We start from the raw sequence: 21,167 nt of genomic DNA, 5'->3' as shown, positions 1-21,167 counted from the left end.
GACCTCTCCGCCCCCACCCCAGTCTGACCTATCACCCTCATCTTGACCTCTTTCCACCTATCGCATTTCCAACGCCCCTCCCCCAAGTCCCTCCTCCCTACCTTTTATCTTAGCCTGCTGGACACACTTTCCTCATTCCTGAAGAAGGGCTTATGCCTGAAACGTCGATTCTCCTGTTCCCTGGATGCTGCCTGACCTGTTGCGTTGTTCCAGCAACACATTTTCACCCCTGATATACTGTACCAGCCTCAGCCTTTTCTCTTATCTCACTATTGCTTTGGTTCCCACCTTACTAGTTTAAAGCCTCCCGAATAGCACGAGCAAATTTTTCCACCAGGATATTGGTCCCCTTCTGATTCCGGCGCATTCTACCCTTTTTATGCAGGTCATTTCTACTTCTGAAGAGATCCCAATGGTGCAAAAATGTGCAAATGAATCTTTGCCCTCTGCATCAGCTCCTCAGCCTCACATTCATCCACTCTCTCTTTCTCTTCCTACTGTCACTAGGATTCACAACCACACACATTTCCTGCAGACATAGCGTCCAGGAACATTCAAAATTTCCTTGATATCCCATATCTGACAGGCAGAGCACATCACCTTACGAGAAACCATTTCTGCCCTTTTACCAGTCTACAGACCTTGCCTAAAAACAAACACAACACAAAAGCCTTGGGCTTTTGCTCGAAACATCGATTTTGAAGCTCCTCCGCTGCTGCCTGAACTGCTGTGCTCTTCCAGCACCACTGATCCAGAATGAGATCTTAGAGTTCAGTCTGGGCACTGGTAAAATATCTCATTGGCAAGACAGTACCCTGAGAGAGAAACAGAGTTCTTAAAATGTTAATATGTGGAAACAGATTAAACTACAAATAGGGGGCATAGTCACAAAATGAAGGAGAGCAGATTTAGGACAGAGTTGAGGAGGAACTTTTTCACCCAAAGGATTGTCAATCTATGGAATTCCCTGCCCTGAAGCAGTTGAGGCTACCTTGTGGAATGTCTTTAAGGTCAAGGTGGATAGCTTTTTGAACAGAGTGGTGCTGGAAAGGCACAGCAGGTCAGGATTCCTGATTAAGGGCTTTTGCCCGAAACATCGATTTTCCTGCTCCTCGATGCTGCCTGACCTGCTGTGCCTTTCCAGCACCACTCTGATCTAAACTCTCGTTTCCAGCATCTGCAGTCCTCACTTTTTGAACAGTCAGGGAATGAAAGGTTTTGGTGAGTGGGCGGGTAAGTGGAGCTGAGTTCATGGAAAAGATCAGGCAATGATCTTATTGAATGGCAGAGTAGGCTCGAGGAACCCGGTGGCCTACTCCTGCTCCGTGCTCTTACGTTCTAACATACTGGTCATATTGGTCCTCCACTTTGAAGTGTCTATGATGAGTGGGACAAGTGTGTGTCTCATTCACCAGTTCTTTCCCTTCTGTGCAGTACTAATATGCCCCAGCTTTGGGTGCCGTTTGCAGGTAAAAGTTGGGAAAGGTGGGGAATGGCTGATCAGATCTACACTATGATGCCATTACCTGTCAAAGTGAGCTACTTTTCTTGTTTATGAGATGCTCTCTGAGATTGTTACCAAGTTGTTTTTGTTTAATACAACAAGGATTTGCTCCAGGCTTTGTTGGAATTCTTTGGAAACTAACTAAAGAAGGTATGTTTTCTTCAAATGTTCCACTCTTTTGACTGGTTGTGTTTACATTGAATTGTGTTTGAGAGGGTGAGGGTGTGAATCAACTTGCACCTGAATACTTTGCCCTGACTTCATGTCACCATAACACAGAAATTATAGAGTCATTTCTTTCTTCCCTCCCTCTTTTCCTCTCTCCATTCTTTCACTTTCTGCACATTTTCACATTCTGCTGTCCAATCTCCAATCTCAACAGAGTCGGATCACAGCTTTGTCACAGTCATAGCCAGAATGGTTCATGAATAGTCACCAGGAGGTGGTACTGAGCCCGGGTTCACTGAGAGCATGCTGCTGTCTTGTTGAACTGGGACCCCAAAAGACAGATCCTAAATATCATACTCTGCTATTTTTCACCTTGACCTCTTTCCACCTATCACATTTCCGACGCCCCTCCCCCAAGTCCCTCCTCCCTATCTTTTATCTTAGCCTGCTGGACCAACTTTCCTCATTCCTGAAGAAGGGCTAATGCCTGAAACGTCGATTCTCCTGTTCCCTAGATGCTGCCTGACCTGCTGCGCTTTTCCAGCAACACATTTCCATCTCTGATCTCCAGCATCTGCAGACCTCACTTTCTCCTCTGCTATTTTTCAGCAGAGCAAGGGAATCACCCCCACTCTTCAATAATATGGCTGAAACATATTGTTTGCCCATTTACCGCTACACTGCTTATGGGATCTTTCTGAGTGCAAGTTGGCTGTAATCTTCCTTCATTACAACAACAACTGCACTTCAAAAAGGAACCCTATTGGCTCTGAAGGAATTGGAGGTTGTGAAAAGCAGGAGAGAAACACAAGCTATTTGTTGTTTTTATGCTGTGTGTGTGTACACAGAGCCCTCAATGCCATCCAAAGGACTATACGTCCAACAGTACAGTACTCCTCAGTACTACACAGGAAGGTCAGTGTAGATTGTTACCTTGTGTCTGGCGTGGGATTTGAACCTACTACTTTCAGACACTGTATGAATAAGTATTATCTGCTTAGCCATAGATAGCAGAAACTATGGAGCGAGTTGTGCTAGGGGGACCTTTCTCTCAACTGTAAAGTTGGGCACAGATTGACAGAGCCTTCAAGTCATTGAGACCATGAGAATACTGCCCAGTCCCAGGGTGTCACAGGCACAGAAACAATCCACTGTGGGAATGAAAATTTAGGAAAGAAAATTGAGGCATTTTAACATATCCATTTCCTGTGCTGTAAACATCACTGGCTGGGCCAGCATTTATTGCCAATCCCTAGTTGCCCTTGAGAAGGTTGGTGATGAGCTACCTTCCTGAAAGAAATCCACATAGTGTAGTGATACCCAAGTTGCTATTAGGAAGGCAGTGCCAGGAACTTGACCCAGTGACACTGAAGGAACGGTGATGTACTTCCAAGTCGGGATGGGGGAACAGCTTGGAGGGGGCTTTGCAGGTGATATTCTCATGTTGTTGAAGGTGCCTTGGTGCATAATTGCAATGGATCCTGTTGATGGCACGCACTGCTGCCACTGAGTGTCAGTGGAAGTTGAATGCTGAAGGTGGTGAATGTGTTGCCAAGCTCCTTTGACCAAGCTTCTTGAGTGTTGTTCGAGCTGCAGTTATCCAAGCAAGCGATGAGTATTCCATCTCATTCCTGACTTGGGGTACTGTTCAAGTAATCTGACAGGAGGCAACGAACTGTCATGAAATACAAAGCAATGTCCAGAAGAAGAACATTGAAGCCTGTGCTCCCACCTTTCCCAGGTCTGCGCGGGACAATTACCAAATGATGTTTATTTACATCACTGGGGAGGATGGAGAATGTTGTGGTTAACAATCCATTCAAAGGTTCAGCTGATACAGAGTGAATGGTTGTGGTGGCACCAGGACTGGATTTGTCAGGGTAGCACAGACTCATACAGCATAAATCATCCATGCCGACCAGGTTTCCTGGACGGAACTGGCTCTATATGCCTGCATTTGGCCCAAATCCCTCTAAACCTTCCTTACCATGTACCTGTCCAAATGTCATTTAAATGCTATAACTGTACTCACCTCCACCATTTCCTCTGGCAGCTCATTCCATACAAACACTACCCTCTTTGTGAGAAATTTGCCCCTCAGGTCCCTTTTAAGTCTTTCTCCTCTCACCTTAAACCTAGGCCCCCTAGTTCTGGACTCTCCTACCCTGTGCTATCACCTTATCAATGCCCTCCATGATTCTGTAAAGCCACCCGTCAGCCTCCTATGCTCCAAGAAAGAAATCCCAGCTATCCCAAGAACTCAAATCCTTCAATCTCAGCAGCTTCCAACTCTTGTACACAATGCCCTGACCAATGAAGGTAAATGTGCCAAGACCTTCTTCGCCACCCTGTCTATCCCACTTTCAAGAAACTATGTCCCTGCACCCGTAAGTCTCTCTGTTCAATACCATGCTCCAGGATCCTACTATTAACTGCATAGGTTCTGCCCTGGCTTGTCTTACCAAAGGAACTATGTCCCTGCACCCATAAGTCTCTCTGTTCAATAACATGCTCCAGGATTCTACTATTAGCTGCATAAGTCCTGCCCTGGCTTGTCTTACCAAAATGCAGCACCTTGCATTAACTTCCACCTGCCACTCCTCAGCCCATTGGCCCACCTGATTAAGATCCTGTTGTACTTTCATATAACCTTCTTCACTGCTAACTGTACCACCAGCTCTGAGTCATCTAGATTCAAAAAATTAGCTCTCTCCCTCTCCATGGATGCTGCCTGATTTACTGTGATCTTTAGCTTGCATTGTTTTCAGCAGCTATACCACCAATTTTGGTGTCATCTGCAAACTTACTAACCATATGTCTTATATTCTCATCCAAATTGTTTATATAAATGAAGAGCAATAGTTTCTCTGGCACTGATCCTTGCAGTACACCACTGGTCAGAGGCCACCCTCTGTCTCTTCAGTGTGTGGTCGGTAGTCTGAGTGAGGCGGCCAGAGTCAGAGCTGCAGGGACACCAGGCTATGGTTAGTTATCTCCACAGAGTGTAGACTGTGCTCCAGGTTGGGATTTCAGATGGCTGTGTGGGTTCTTTTTGGGTCCTGTGACATTGGGAGAGGTTGGTCACTTGTCAGCCAGTCATGTCCTTCGAGGGGGATATTATCCCCCCGGCCAGTATTGTGTTCCTGCAAAGGGCACCACTCCAATGGGTCCAGACATACAGAAACAAGACTCGTATGCCTTTCTGGAGGTGAATAATTATTACGTTGATCTGATCATTTCCGTTCCTAGATACCTCTCAGGTTACCAGGAGGATCCGAACAACCAAGGAAAAAGTGAATCCAATTTCAAAGCCACAATCTTCCTTGTCCTTTTTTTAATGTTGGCTTTTTGGAATCAAGCCATTGTAGCCTGCATGTGTTGAGGTTGGTTCAGTGATCTCTCAATACCGAACAAGGAAACAATGAAAGCTTAATTATATGTTTAATTCTTGTCCTCTGCAGTCTCTTGGCAGATTAAAATGCCATTTGGAGGAGGGACATTGTGAATCACTGTTGTGGGCTCGATACCTGTTAATTATAATTACACAGACAGAGACTTGTTCACCCAATGAGACAAAAACGCTTATTCCTGTTCCCTGGGTAAGAATGTGGACACCAAATACAGAGAATTGACATTCCCATTCTGTTTTTGCTTTTGAGACCCTCAGAATCACCTTGCATTTACATAGCACCTTTAATGTTGCAAAATGTTGCAGCGGAATGATTGCTGATTGGAGCTTTATATCTGAATCAGATTAAACAATGAGACAAGTGATCAAAAGCTCTGTCAAAGAGATAGCTTTAAAGGAATGTGTTTAATGAGGAAAGTGAGAGAGAGGTGGAGGGGTTTTAGGACGGGCTTAAAGTACAATCACTAAATGTCCAGCAATTAATATCGGGGGTGACATTTGAAATTTTGGAGTGTTATTGCATTATAGAAATGAGGAAGGATGAGGCTGAGGAGAGAGATATATTAACTTGGAAACGACTTACTCCCCACATCTGACCTTTTTCTCCAGAATTTGGCAACTACTGTATCCATTTCTAGTCACCTCCTTCAGAAGTAGTGCCAGCAAGCTGGGAGGAGAAGCTGAATTTCATTTTGTCTTCCCTCCTCCTCACTTCAGCAATATTCACACTCTTCACTCTCCAGGAGGCATTCCTGGATAACACTGAAGAGCAGAAACCCAGCCCCAAATATCCCTGCCTCACCAGTGACCAACCGGCGGGGAGTTGCTATGCTTGGCTGGCGTCTGTTGAATCTGGCAATAAACCAGCGCAAGTGTTGCGTAAATTGCAGGCATCACGCTCAGGAAGAATGCCAAGGCCTTGGGGAGGGTGTAGAGGTTTATGGCAAGGGTGCCAAGGCTAAGGTATGTCAGTCATGTGGAAAGACGATTGAGCCAAGATAGTTCTCATTGGAGCAGGGAAGGTTAAGGGGAGTTCTCATTGAGATATTAGATATTTTTAAGTTATACGCCAGTGCTGCGCTGTCAACATATTGTCAACAGTAGTGAGTAAGCCATTCAGGGTTGAGTTGAGAAAGAATTTTTTTCACTCAGAGTTGTGAGCCTGTGGAATTCTCTCCCATGGAAGGCTGTTGGGGCCAGTTGGTTAGATATATTCAAGAGGGAAGTGGATGTGGCCCTTGCAGCTAAAGGGATCAAGGAGAATGAAGAGAAAGCAGGAGTGGGATACCGAGGTTGCTTGATCAGCTATGATCATATTGAAGGATGGTGCAGACTCGAAAGACCGAATGGCCCACTACTGTATTTCTATGGTATTAGTTGAGATATTGATGTCATGTGCGGAACGATACCAACACAATGCCAAGGCACAACATAGGCTCTGACTTGACTAAACTGTAAAAGTTTATTACATATTACTTAGTAACTAGTAAGTCATTACATGTAAAAACACATGATTGTTACTCTAGCCACATATCATTAATACTAATAGGCAATCATTCAGGACCTCTCTGCAACATGCTACATTGTCCATAGTGTTCAGGGATGCGTAGGTTAGGTGCATTAGTCAGGGGAAAATGTAGGGTAATGGTTAGCGGAATGGGTTACTCTTTGGAGGATCAGTTGGGCTAAATGGCCTATTTCCACACTGTAAGGATTCTATAATTTCTATGAACTTTAGTGAACTCATTGCACATACGCCAGCCACTCTCGTTAGCTCCCTCCAGGAGCAGACCTTTATATCCTCATGGACAGAGCGTATCTTGTGATATCAGTTAACCCTTTCAGGCACTAACTGCCTTATGCACCATGAGAATTATGAATGGTTTTGACAGAATAAATAAGTTTACACTGTGTCTAATGGTGAGAGGGTCAGTAATCAAGGGGATACTTTTAAGGTAAAGAATCTGAGATCAGATAAGGGGGGGAAATGTCATTTACCAGCAAGTTGTTATGATTGGAAATTCTCTGCCTGTTTGGAGAAACTGGGACAATCCAGATGTGACACCCACAGACAAACAGGAACTCTGACCTCTATTTGGGGTGGGTGAGAGGTCATGAGGGGAATTGAATTTAGAAGGAATTCTGAGGAACAGAGTGGAGAGTTGCTTTGTTTATAATTCTGTGAGGAAACTCTCAAGATACTGACACTAGTATTCTTGATCCCATAAGATTCTACTCCTCACCATCTCCTTCCATGTCTTTCTTGTCTCTCCAATTTTCCGCACTTCTTTTCCTTCTTTTGTCTTCTGTTCTGTATTTCTCTCCTTCTGCAATCTCTTTTTTTCTCTTCTCACTCTCCTCCCACTAACAGCCTCAATGATATTTTATACCTCGAAGTTTATAACATCATTCAAGCTGATTAGCCTTGCTGATCTTTAATTGACGTCCAGTTACTCCTTCGAACTTCACAATACTTTGGACTCCCCAGGTATTCACTGACCACCACAGGCTTCAGGTCCAGCAACACAACAATTGTTTACATTGTCATCCTTGGTCATAAGCAACCCTTCGCTCTGTTGACTTTTACCGTTTAGTCAAGTCAGAACCTATTTTCTGTAACTTCCTTATTTCTATAATTTCCACCAACTCCAGAGATACTCTGAGATCTCTATTCTCTTCCAATTCTAGCTTCTTCAGCATTCTGGATTTTAGTATTTCAAAATTCATTTGTATCAAGTCTTTTTGCATTGTACTTGGGGGTGGCTGGAGTGATTGATTTGTGAAATGCACCTCAATTCAGCCTTTGATAAGTCGTTTTAAAATAAACAGAATTTGCTGTTCAAATCTCCAAAGCTCTGGAATTGGCTGTGTCCCCCTTGCTTCTTTAATACTCTTTTTATAAGCTGCATCTGACCAAATGTTTGATTATCTGCTCCTGTATCACATGCAGTGCAGTGACCAATCTTGCTTACAATTCCTGTGAATCAGCTAGTGGTGAGTGACAGGCGCTACAGAAATGTAAGTTGATGTTAACTGATGGGACCTGAGCAAGTTGAAAACTTCCTGAAAGTAGGAGAAAGGGAGGACTGCAGATGCTGGAGATCAGAGTTGAGAGTGTGGTGCCGGAAAAGCACAGCCGGTCAGACAGCATCCGAGGAGCAGGAAAATCGACGTTTCAGGCATGATGAAAGTCTTTGGCATGAAATGTCGATTCTCCTGCTCCTCGGATGCTACCTGACCTGCTGTGCTTTTCCAGCATTGCACTCTTAACTCCAACCTCCTGAAGGTGTTGATTGGTCAGTTAGATCTCCAGCATCTGTTTTTATTATTTCCTTTTTGTCTCTCTTTTTTTTAAAAGTGAGTTTGACAATAAGCCCACTGGGTTGGTACAGCTGATTGATCGTTATTCAGCATTTATTCTCTGGTGATTTGCACTGAAGCGAGATCTGCATGTGATGATTGAGCTTTGGGGCTGTTACAGAGTGAAGATGCATAGGTTGTAAGTCACTGACAGTTTCCAACTGAAACGCTATTTTAATTACTGCTTGGACAATCAACAAGATGCCGGCTGTTTCTGGAGCTTTTTTTAAACTGACTTTTGGGATTGAGAATACAAGCGTCAGTTTCCTGAGAGCTGGCAGCTTCCTCACAGGATTGCAAACAAAAATTATTGCAAATTCCAACTACTCACTCTGTTCCTCAGAATTTCTTGATGATGAACCTTCCCTGGTGACTTTCCTCTATTGAGTCACATGTAGGAAAAACTGGGTAAGAACTGATTTCCCTCCTTAAAGGGCATTAGTGAACTAGATGGACTTTTATGACAAGTTAAGTTTGCTTTAAATCTATGTTTTATGGAATTTAAAGGTCACCACTGTCATAATGGGATTTGAACTCATGCTTCCAGAATATTAATCTGGGTCTGAATCATAAGTCCACTGAAAGTATCTCTAAACTACTCCATTACTATAGCACCTTTCACAAATCTGTGTGCTTCACAATCAGGGGTAGTGTTAGCTCGTGTAATTACTGCTGTACTGCAGGAGAAACAGCTTCTGTTTTTCACATAGCAAGATCTCACAAGCAGATGATGTGATAATGAGCAGACAATCAGCAACAAAAACAGAGGTTACTGGTAAAGCTCAGCAGGTCTGGGCTGTAAAGAGAAATCCAAGTTAACGTTTCAGGTCCTGTTCTGAGGAAGGGTCTGAGATGTTAACTCTGATTTTTCATCAAATGTGCTGCCAGACCTGCTGAGCATTTCCAGCAACTTCTGATTTACAGCATCTGCAGCTCTTTTGGTTTCGGTTTTTTTGTGACGCCAGTTGAGGGATAAATATTGATCTCACCGGTGATATATTGCCATGGAATCTTTTCACTTGCATCTAACAGAGCAGATGAGGAAATTTGTTTAGTGCTTCATTCAAAGGACACTACTGACAGTGCAGCACTCCTCATTACAGCACATCAAGTGTGGGACTGTTACATGTGTGGCCATCCGCATCTTCCAATGTATGAGTGTTCTTTAGGCACGTATATGGTCTAACTTGTTTGAGGGTTGCCATCTTCTGGTCCAATATGAAGAGATGTAGAGTAAACATTATTTATTACATCTCTGCAACTATGTACAGGTTTTAAGCTTAGGCTCTACAGCATTCCAGAGACTGTTGGGAAGACCTGCTCTTAGGTCTGTTCACCACAAAATCCTACATCCCTCCCACCACAGGCCTGCATGGCATCATTAGAGTAGGTAATGCTTACTGCATGCAATCAAACATTAACCCTTTCAGACCCTTACAGACCAATAAACATCAGGGAGGATGACTCACAGCATGATGTCTGAGTTATGCCACTGAACTGTGACTAACAGCAAGTAATTACATCTAAATTACTCTTGATATCAAAATGAAAGTGCTTGTAAGATATTTAATTTCTTCCCCATTTGTCAGCCATGTCCAGACTGACCATTGCCAACCATTTGAAATTCTTGATTGCTGTCCCCTTGTGGTGCCTCTTGTTACTGCAAATGTAACCGAGAGCACATGCATGAACTTGGCCAAGGCATATTCACCCTTCTCCTCATTTCTTCACCTAGTCTGGTCTTGCCATCTCATGCAGGCGTTTGTAAGTAAGATCACATGATACTGACAGCGATGGGGAGAAAACCAGAGGGTGAAGGATAATAAAGTTAGCGCGGCTTTAACATTAGCACCTCTGCTTTACCTAATCTTTCCTCCATCAAAGTAAATATTCCAAACCTGTAGTAGGAGTTACTTTGACTCGAGGAGCATCCTGGTGGTTCCAGGAATTAAAGATTCTCTACTGAGCTCTCCATTGACTGAGAATGTTTCTCCTGCATTTGTTCACAGCAGGAGATCTGTTCACACTCCATTTTATTGCAACATCTTTCGTTACTTACAAACATATTGAACATGAAAAGGCTATTTGGATAGTTCTTGACTGTCAAATTTTTGACTGAATGATAGAGCAGCCTCAAATGGCCTGTTTCTACAATAGTTCCTTGACCGCCGTCTGGTCAACAATGTAAAACTGCTCTCCTTTTATTTTCCTTTTAGTTTAATATGCAATATTTGTGCAGTGTTCACCTGAATACTGGGGAAAACCCATTTGCTTTTCTTTGGAACTCATGTCATAGAATCTTTTACATCTATTGTAAAGGTCATTTATTTTTACTTTTCTGTATTTTTGATTGCAGACTGTAATGCAATAAGGGCTGTTTTAAAAACCAAGAATTGGGGAAGGGATTGCTGACCTTTTTAAAAGGAGGCTACCAGCACTCATTTTAAGTGCAGTTTACAAAGTTCTTGTTGAAGTAGTGCAGGAGGCTATGGCAGATGAGCTAGAGACATGGTGTGTGTACAAAGGGAGAAGTGGCCAGCAACAAGTAGCTGATTGGTCTATGAAGTGGTGACCAGATTCAGATGACAAAGACCTTCTGCCTGCCAACAGTCATGTGATTGGCTCTCGCTTGTGAGTGTGCACATGATAGCCAGAAACCTTTAGATCTCTGAAAAGGAAGGTGGCATCTCAGTGAACCATGTGGACAGGGACTATTGAACTCTCTTCTCTGTCTTTCCCTCTGCCTATAACACCCATTCTTTTTTTCTTTATGTATATGTAGCAGAGTTCATAAGGAGGTTAGATTTTTAACTAGCAGAGTTACACATCAATAGTTCATAATCGTTTACTTGTAGCTAGAACTATATATTTGTAATAAACAGTAATTCTTGTTAAGAATTGAAACCTAGTCTGTGCTATCTGTCACCTAGGCTTAAAAAAGAAAGATACTTTGGGGAATTTTGCAAACTATGATAAAATCTTTAACTTATGTGATTAATCCAAAAACAGTTGATATTGATTTCCAGCATCCTACTCCAGTGAATCATGACATTGATTTAAAAAAGCTGCGTCTTTTAATCTTTCTTTATTTTGCACTGTTGTTCAGTGGACGGCACGGTGGCTCAGTGGATAGCACTGCTGCCTCACAGCACCAGGATCCCAGGTTCGATTCTACAGCCGTGAGTGACTGTCTGTGTGGAGTTTGCACATTCTCCCTGTGTCTGCGTGGGTTTCCTCCCCCAGTCACAAAGATGTGCAGGTCAAGTGAATTGGCCATTGTAAATTGCCCATGGTGCATTAGTCAGAGGAAAATGGGTCTGGGTGGGTTACACTTCAGAGGGTCGGTGTGGACTTGTTGGGCCGAAGGGCCTGTTTCCACACTGTAAGGAATCTTATCTAAAAAAAAGGGAGATTGAATACTGCTGTAAACCAAGAACTGTAGAATGTGTTGCTGCACAATTTATTGCAATGCATTAGGAGCTATGTTTGCGCTGTTGCTTTGTGTAGGAAGATGTCCAAGACATCACAGCAAGTCTGCACAGTACAGGGCTAGAAGCTTTCAATTACAATAAAGAAAGGCTCTGCCTCAATCTCTCTCAGCAGTGGAGTTACCGAGACCTGGAAGATAGCAACATGGGGAAGAGAATAGCAAGCTATCAGCTGTTGCCTCCAACCAGAAACTGAAAGACTGCAAAAGTTATGTGCCTACTGCAGTATATCTGCAGTAAAAACCTGAAATAACTTTAAAAGAATAAGAATCTCAGAGATTGGAAGGGCTGGAACAGCAAAAAGAGTGCACTATTGAATCCTGGGGACTGATGCTGTTGAACTGTGTTTCCTCAGTATAACCCACTTTTGTCATTAATAGAATCCATGTTTGTTTGCCTGTGTCTGTTTACATGTATATGGAGGATAAAGTGAGGACTGCAGATGCCGGAGAGTCAGAATCGAAAAAGGTGGCGCTGGAAAAGCTCAGCAGATCAGGCAACATCCGAGGAGCAGGAGAGTTGATGAAGGGCATATGTCCAAAATGCCGATTCTTCTGCTCCTTGGATGCTACCTGATCTGCTGTGCTTTTCCAGCGCCACACATTTTGACTCTACACGCACATGTGGAGGTTTAAGAAGAGCGTTAAAGTTTCAGCCAGGACAGATATTTGTTGATAATTCATATTTTTGTTTGCCAATGGTTGGAATTTGTTTCTTCGTGATAAATAGTAGGTTAAGCTAAGGACAGAAACCCTGGTCAGTTTCTTTTGATAAGGAAGGTCTGACAGGTAGGTCATTGAACAGGGTACATTGTGAAATTTTGGGTATAATTTGATTAAATGTTAAACATTTTAAATGACCCTGCAAGTGGTGAGACCTGAGTACTGACCCTCCAACAATGTAGCATACCCTCAGTCCTGACTCTCCGACACTGCTGCACTCCCTCAGTCCTGATCCTCTGACAGTGCAGCACTCCCTCAGTACTGACCCCTGACAGTGCAGCACTCCCTCAGTGCTGACCCCCTGACGGTGCAGCACTCCTTCAGTACTGACCCTCTGACAGTGCAGCACTCCCTCAGTCCTGACCCTCTGACAGTGCAGCACTCCCCCAGTAGTGACCCTCTGACAGTGCAGCACTCCCTCAGTAGTGACCCTCTGACAGGGCAGCACTCCCTCAGTGCTGATCTCCTGACAGTATTGCATTCCCTGAGACATGCACTCAGATGGTTGACCTGGAATTTATGATTACATCCTGAGAATGGGACTTGAACTCATGACATTTTCATCAGACACTGATTGGGCCATGGGTGGCCAACTCGTCTTCAGTCGTGTGTGTGTGTGTTTGTGTGTATGTGTGTGTGTATTTTAAAGCCTGTGATATGTGTGTGTATTTTAGAGCCTGTGATAGTGACCCTGTAGCCCCAGGCCTGTGTGCCATTTACTTCACTAATTTTGTGATAATTTGCTTTCTCTGCAGGGTCGACATGTCAAGACAGGTCAACTTGCTGCAATCAAGGTTATGGATGTCACTGGGGTGAGTTATCTCCTTTTGTTGACTGACTGAATATGGTAACAGACAGTCATGCATATGTAGACCTTTGAGTTCCTCAAATAGCTCAAGGGATAGGCTGGTGTGAAACGTCGATTTCGCTGCTCGTTGGATGCTGCCTGAATTGCTGTGCTCTTCCAGCACCACAGATCCAGAATCTGGTTTCCAGCATCTGCAGTTATTGTTTTTACCTCGGTGTGAAACATTACCAAACTGATAGGCAATCTCATGGTTTGACGTTAGGGATTATAAACTAGTGTCAGCCACACCACAGGGTCAAGAGCTCCGTCTCATGTAGATCAACTCACAGTTAATCCCTCCCTCCCCACCTCTCTCTCTCTCTCTCAACCCCTCTTTCCACCTCCTCCCAGTGCTTTAGGAGAGGACACAAATCACAATGTATAGAAGATGGGAATGTGTGGAAGGTCAGAATTTCCTAACATAAATGGAAAGAAGAGAACGGACACAATTTAGATGATATTTGCTGAGGGAGCAATAAAGAGTGGAGTGGACTCCGCCTTGCTCCATGTGAGCCACCAGTAGGGGTGGAATAACTGTACAGGTTGTCTAATCTGGGAGGTGATGGTTGGAAATGAAGGATGTGCCAAAGAGGTTTGAACGTCTCTGAATGTGAATTAAACAAGGAACACATGAATGGTGACTGGGGTGATGAGACATTGAAAACGTGGTGAAGGAAAGGCACAAACAGTGAGTCGTTGTTTGGGATAAAATAATGGTGGGGACAGACCTGTCCCTGCATACCACTGGGATACAGTAATGATGTGGACAGGTTTGTCCCTGTATACCACTGGGGTACAGTACTGATGTGGACAAGTCTGTCCCTGTATACCATTGGGGTACAGTACTGATGTGGACAAGTCTGTCCCTGTATACCACTGGGGTACAGTACTGATGTGGACAAGTCTGTTACTCTATAACACAGGGGTACAGTGCTGATGTAGATAGGTCTGTCACTCTATAACACTGGGGTACAGTACTGGTGGGGATAGGTCTGACACTGTATAACACTGGGATACAGAACTGGTGTGGAGAGGTCTGTCACTATATAACACTGGGGTACAATGTTGGTAGGGGCAGGTCTGTCACTGTATAACACTGGGGTATAGTATTGGTGGGACAGGTCTGTCAGTGCATAACACTGGGATACAGTACTGGAGTTGGACAGCTCTGACATTGTATAATGCTGGGCTACAGTACTGGTGGAACGGGTCTGTCACTGTATAACATTGGGGTACAGTACTGATGGATGAGGTCTGTCCCTGTATAACAATGGGGTAGAGTGCTGGTGGGGATAGGTCTAACACTGTCAAACACTCGGATACAGTACTGGTGTGGAGAGGTCTGTCACTATATAACACTGGGGTACAGTGTTGGTAGGGGCAGGTCTGTCACTGTATAACACTGGGGTAAAGTATTGGTGGGACAGGTCTGTCAGTGCATAACACTGGGATACAGTACTGGTGGGAACTGATCTGTCACTGTATAACACTGGAATACAGTATTGGTGGGGGCAGGTCTGTCACTGTATAACACTGGGGTAAAGTATTGGTGGGACATGTCTGTCCGTGCATAAAACTGGGATACAGTACTGGAGTTGTCAGCTCTGACACTGTATAATGCTGGGCTACAGTACTGGTGGGAACGGGTCTGTCACTGTATAACACTGGGCTACAGTACTGGTGGGAATGGGCTGTCACTGTATAACATTGGGGTACAGTACTGGTGGGTCAGGTCTGTCCCTGTATAACACTGGGGTAACGTGCTGGTGGGGATAGGTCTAACACTGTATAACACTGGGATACAGTACTGGTGTGGAGAGGTCTGTCACTATATAACACTGGGATACGGTGTTGGTAGGGGCAGGTCTGTCACGGTATAACACTGGGGTACAGTATTGGTGGGACAGGTCTGTCAGTGCATAACACTGGGATACAGTACTGGTGTGGACAGCTCTGACACTGTATAATGCTGGGCTACAGTACTGGTGGGAACGGGTCTGTCACTGTATAACACTGGGGTACAATACTGGTGGGACAGGTCTGTCACTGTATAACACTGGGATACAGTATTGGTGGGGACTGATCTGTCACTGTATAACACTGGGATACAGTACTGGTGGGAACTGATCTGTAACTGTATAACACTGGAATACAGTATTGGTGGGGGCAGGTCTGTCACTGTATAACACTGGGGTACAGTATTGGTGGGACAGTCTGTCCGTGCATAACACTGGGATACAGTACTGGTGTGGACAGCTCTAACACTGTATAATGCTGGGCTACAGTACCTGTGGGAACGGGTCTGTCACTGTATAACACTGGGACACAGTACTGGTGGGGACTGATCTGTCACTGTATAACACTGGGGTACAGTATTGATGGGGTCAGGTCTGTCACTGTATAACACTGGGATACAGTATTGGTGGGACAGGTCTGTCTTTGCATAACACTGGGATACAGTACTGGTGTGGACAGCTCTGACACTGTCTAACACTGGGCTACAGTACTGGTGGGAACAGGTCTGTCACTGTATAACACTGGGGCACAGTGCTGGTCAGGACAGGTCTGTCACTGTATAACACTGGGGTACAGTACTGGTAGGGACAGGTCTGTCACGGTGCAACAATGGGGTACAGTACTGGTGGGCACAGGTCTGCCACTGTACAACACAGGGTACAGTACTGGTAGGGACAGGTCAGTCAATGTGTAAAACAGGGACACAGTACAGGTGGGGACAGGTCTGTCACTGTATAACACTGGGGCATAGTCATGGTGAGGACAAGTCTATTCCTGTAAAATAATGGGGTACAGTACTGGTGGGGATAGGTCTGTCACTGTATAACACTTGGGTGCACTACTGGTGTAGACAGGTATGTCATTGTATGACAGTGGGAGACTGAACTGGTGGGGACAGTTCTGTCATTGTATAACACTGAGGAACAGTTTTGGTAGGGACAGGTCTGTCACTGTAGAAGACTGGGTACAGGTCTGTTGGTGATAGATTAGTCCCTGTATATAACACTGGGCCACAGTACTGGTGTGGACAGGTCTGTCACTGTATAACACTGGGCTATAGTACTGGTGAAGACAGGTCTGTCACTGTATAACACTAGGCTATAGTACTGGTGAAGACAGGTCTGTCATTGTATAACACTGGGGTACAATCCTGGTGGGGACATGTGTGTCACTGTATAACACTGGGACACGTACTGGTGGGGACAGGTTTATCACTGTATAACACTAGGACTCAGTATTGGTGGGGACAGGGTCTGTCCCTGTACAACACTGTGACACAGTACTGTTGGGACAGGTCTGTCACTGTATAACACTGGGGTATGGTACTGGTGAGGGCAGGTATATCACTTTATAACACTGGGACACAGTACTGGTGAGGACAGGTCTGTCACTGTATAACAGTGGAGTTCAGAACTGGTGGCAACAGGTCTGTCACTGTATAATAGTGGAGTACAGAACTGGTAGCGACAGGTCTGTCACTGTATAACAGTGAGGTACAGTCCTGGTGAGGACAGGTCTGTCACTGTATAATAGTGGAGTTCAGAACTGGTGGCGACAGATCTGTCACTGTATAATAGTGGAGTACGGAACTGGTGGGGACAGGTCTGTCACTGTATAATAGTGCAGTACGGAACTGGTGGGAACAGGTCTGTCACTGTATAACACTGGTGTATACTCCAGGTGAGGACAGGTCTGTCAGTGTATAGCACTGGGTACAGTACTGATGGAGACAGGTCTGTCGCTGTATAACACTGGTGTACAGTGATGGTGCAGACAGGTCTGTTATTGCATAAAACTGGGGTACAGTACTGATGCAGATAGGTCTATCACTGCATAATACTGGGCTACAGTACTGGTGGGGACAGCTCCTTCACTGAACGACACTGGGACACAGTACTGGTGGGGACAAGTATGTCAGTGTATGGCAGTGGGAGACAGTACTGGTGGGGACAGGTCTGTCATTGTATAACACTGAGGTATAGTACTGGTGGGGACAGGCCTTTCACTGTATGACACTGGGATACATTATTTGTGGGGACAGATATTTCACTATATAACACTGTGACACAGTACAGGTGGAGACAGATCTGTCACTGTATAACCCTGGGATACAGTACTGATGGAGACAGGTCGTCACTGTATAACACTGGGGTACAGTATGGGGAGGACCAGTCTGTCACTGTACAAGACTGGGTACAGTACTGGTGGTGACAGGTCTGACACTGTATGACACTGGGATACATTATTTGTGGGGACAGATATTTCACTATATAACACTGTGACACAGTACAGGTGGTGACAGGTCTGTCACTATATAACACTAGGGTACAGTACTGGTGGGGACAGGTTTATCACTGTGTAACACTGGGATACAGTACCGGTGGGGACTGATCTGTCACTGTATAACACTGGGATACAGTACTGGTGGGACAGGTCTGTCACTGTATAACACTGCGTACATTACTGGTGGGGACAGGTCTGTAACTGTATAACACTGGGATACAGTACTGGTGGAGACTGGTCTGTCACTGTATAACACTGGAATACAGTACTGGTGGGGACAGGTCTGTCACTGTATAACACTGTGGTACAGTACTGGTGGGGACAGGTTTATCACTGTGTAATACTGGGATACAGTACCGGTGGGGACTGATCTATCACTGTATAACACTGCGGTACATTACTGGTGGGGACAGGTCTGTAACTGTATAACACTGGGATACAGTACTGGTGGGACAGGTCTGTCACTGTATAACACTGCGTACATTACTGGTGGAGACAGGTCTGCCACTGTATAACACTGGGGCACAGTACTGGTGGGGACAGGTTTATCACTGTGTAATACTGGGATACAGTACCGGTGGGGACTGATCTGTCACTGTATAACACTGGGATACAGTACTGGTGGGGACTGATCTGTCACTGTATAACACTAGAATACAGTACGGTGGGAACAGGTCTGTCACTGTATAACACTGCGGTACATTACTGGTGGGGACAGGTCTGTAACTGTATAACACTGGGATACAGTACTGGTGGAGACTGGTCTGTCACTGTATAACACTGGGACACAGTACTGGTGGGGACTTATCTGTCACTGTGTAACACTGTGGTACAGTACTGGTGGGGACAGGTTTATCACTGTGTAACACTGGGATACAGTACCGGTGGGGACTGATCTGTCACTGTATAATACTGGGATACAGTACTGGTGGGGACTGATCTGTCACTGTATAACACTGGAATACAGTACGGTGGGAACAGGTCTGTCACTGTATAACATTGCGGTACATTACTGGTGGGGACAGGTCTGTAACTGTATAACACTGGGATACAGTACTGGTGTGGACAAATCTGTCACTGTATAACACTGGAATACAGTACTGGTGGGGACAGGTCTGTCACTGTATAACACTGGGATACAGTACTGGTGGGGACAGGTCTGTCACTGTATAACACTGGGACACAGTACTGGTGGGGACTTATCTGTCACTGTATAACACTGTGGTACAGTACTGGTGGGGGCAGGTTTATCACTGTATAACACTGGAATGCAATACTGGTGGAGACAGGTCTGCCACTGTATAACACTGGGACACAGTACTGGTGGGGACTGATCTGTCACTGTATAACACTGGGATACAGTACTTTTGTGGGGACTGATCTGTTACTGTATAACACTGGAATACAGTACTGGTGGGGACAGGTCTGTCACTATAACACTGGGATACAGTACTGGTGGGGACAGGTCTATCACTGTATAACACTGGGATACAGTACTGGTGAGGACTGATCTGTCACTGTATAACATTGGGGTACAGTACTGGTGGGGACAGGTCTGTCACTGTATAACACTGGGATACAGTACTGGTGAGGACTGATCTGTCACTGTATAACACTGGGGTACAGTACTGGCGGGGACAGGTCTGTCACTGTATAACACTGGGATGCAGTACTGGTGGAGACAGGTCTGTGAATGTATAACACTGGGATATAGTACTGGTGGGTAGTTGAGAGTGTGGTGCTGGAAAAACACAGCAGGTCAGGCAGCATCCGAGGAGCAGGAGAGTTGATGTTTTGCGCAAACGCCCTTGATCAGGATTGAGGCTGTGAGCCGAGGGGGTGGTGAGATAAATGGGAGGAGGATGCAGCTGGGGGGAAGGTAGCTGACAGTGCAAAAGGTAGATGGAGGGGCGGGTAAGAGTTATAGGTTAGAGGGGAGGGTGGAGTGGACAGGTGGCAAGGAAGATGGACAGATAGGACAGGTCATCAGGGCGGTACCGAGTTGGAAGATTGGATCTGGGAAAAGGCGGTGGGAGGGGAAATGAGGAAACTGCTGAAATCCACATTGATGCCATGGGTTTGGAGGGTCCCGAGGCAGGAGATGAGGGCTTCTTCCTCCGCGTGTCGGGTGGTTAGGGAGTGACATTGGTGGGGACAGGTCTGTCACTGTACAACACTGGTGCAGTACTGGTGGGGATGGGGCTGTCACTGTATAATAATGGGTACAGTACTGGTGGGGAGAGGTCCGTCACTATATAAAACTGAGGTGCAGTAGTGGTGGGAACAGGTCCGTCACTATAACACTGAGGTGCAGTAGTGGTGGGGACAGATCTGTCGCTGTATAACATTGGGGTACAGTACTGGTGAGGTCAGGTCTGTCACTGTACAACACTGAATACAGTACTAGTGGGAACAAATCTGACACTATATAACACTGGGACTTAATACTGGTGGGGCAGATTTGTCAATGTATAACACTGGGACACAGTACAGGTGGGACTGGCCTGTCACTTTGTAACACTGGGTACAGTCCCTAGAGGACAGGTCTGTAACTGTGTAGCACTGGGATACAGTCCTGGCGAGGACAGGTCTGTCACTGTGTAACACTGGGGTACAGTACTGATAGGGACATGATTGTCACTGTATAACACCTGGTACAGTGCTGGTGGGCACTTATCTGTCGCTGTATAAGACTGGGGTGCAGTACTTGTGAGGACAGATCCGTCACTAGTTAGCACTGGGGTACAGTCCTGATGGGTACAGGTCTGTCCCTGTATAACAGTGGGACACAGTAATGGTGGGGACAAGCCTGTCACTCGATATCACTAAATACTGTACTAGTGGGGGTAAGTCTGTCAGTGTATAACACTGGGGTACAGTAGTGGTGGGGACAGGTTTGTCACGGTACAACACTGGAGTACTGTACCCCAGTACTGGTGAGGTCAGGTCTGTCACTGTGTAACCCTGCGTACAGTACTGATGGGGACAGGTCTGTCACTGAATAACAGTGGGCTACAGTACTAGTGAGGACAGGTCTGTCATTGTATAACACTGGGTACAGTACTGGTGGGGACAGGTCTGATAGTGTATAACACTGGGTACAGTACTGGTGGGGACAGGTCTGTTAGTGCATAACCTTCTAGGAGAAAGTGAGGACTGCAGATGCTGGAGATCAGACGTTTCGGGCATGAGCCCTTCTTCAGGAATGCGGAAAGTGTGCCAAGCAGGCTAAGATAAAAAGTAGGGAGGAGGGACTTGGTGGAGGGGCATTGGAAATGCAATTGGTGGAAGGAGGTTAAGGTGAGGGTGATAAGGTGAGGGTGATAGGCCGGAGTGGGGGTGGGGGCGGAGAGGTCAGGAAGAAGATTGC

General features: G+C 45.4%; 1 protein-coding gene across 7 annotated transcripts in view; it reads left to right on the top strand.

Annotated features, from left to right (window-relative positions):
* LOC122556119 (TRAF2 and NCK-interacting protein kinase-like) overlaps nucleotides 1-21,167 on the top strand; it is a 254,751-nt gene that overhangs the window by 118,654 nt on the left and 114,930 nt on the right. For all 7 annotated transcript variants that reach the window (XM_043702582.1, XM_043702583.1, XM_043702587.1 and 4 more), the window contains exon 3: nucleotides 13,407-13,463. In XM_043702582.1, coding sequence (XP_043558517.1) covers nucleotides 13,407-13,463 — 57 coding nt within the window. The remainder of the gene's footprint in view (nucleotides 1-13,406; nucleotides 13,464-21,167) is intronic.

This window comes from Chiloscyllium plagiosum, chromosome 13, assembly GCF_004010195.1.
Source record: "Chiloscyllium plagiosum isolate BGI_BamShark_2017 chromosome 13, ASM401019v2, whole genome shotgun sequence".
In the NCBI taxonomy this organism is placed as follows: domain Eukaryota; kingdom Metazoa; phylum Chordata; class Chondrichthyes; order Orectolobiformes; family Hemiscylliidae; genus Chiloscyllium; species Chiloscyllium plagiosum.
The sequence above is the reverse complement of the archived record's forward strand: the minus strand, read 5'-3'. Positions and strand labels throughout refer to the sequence as shown.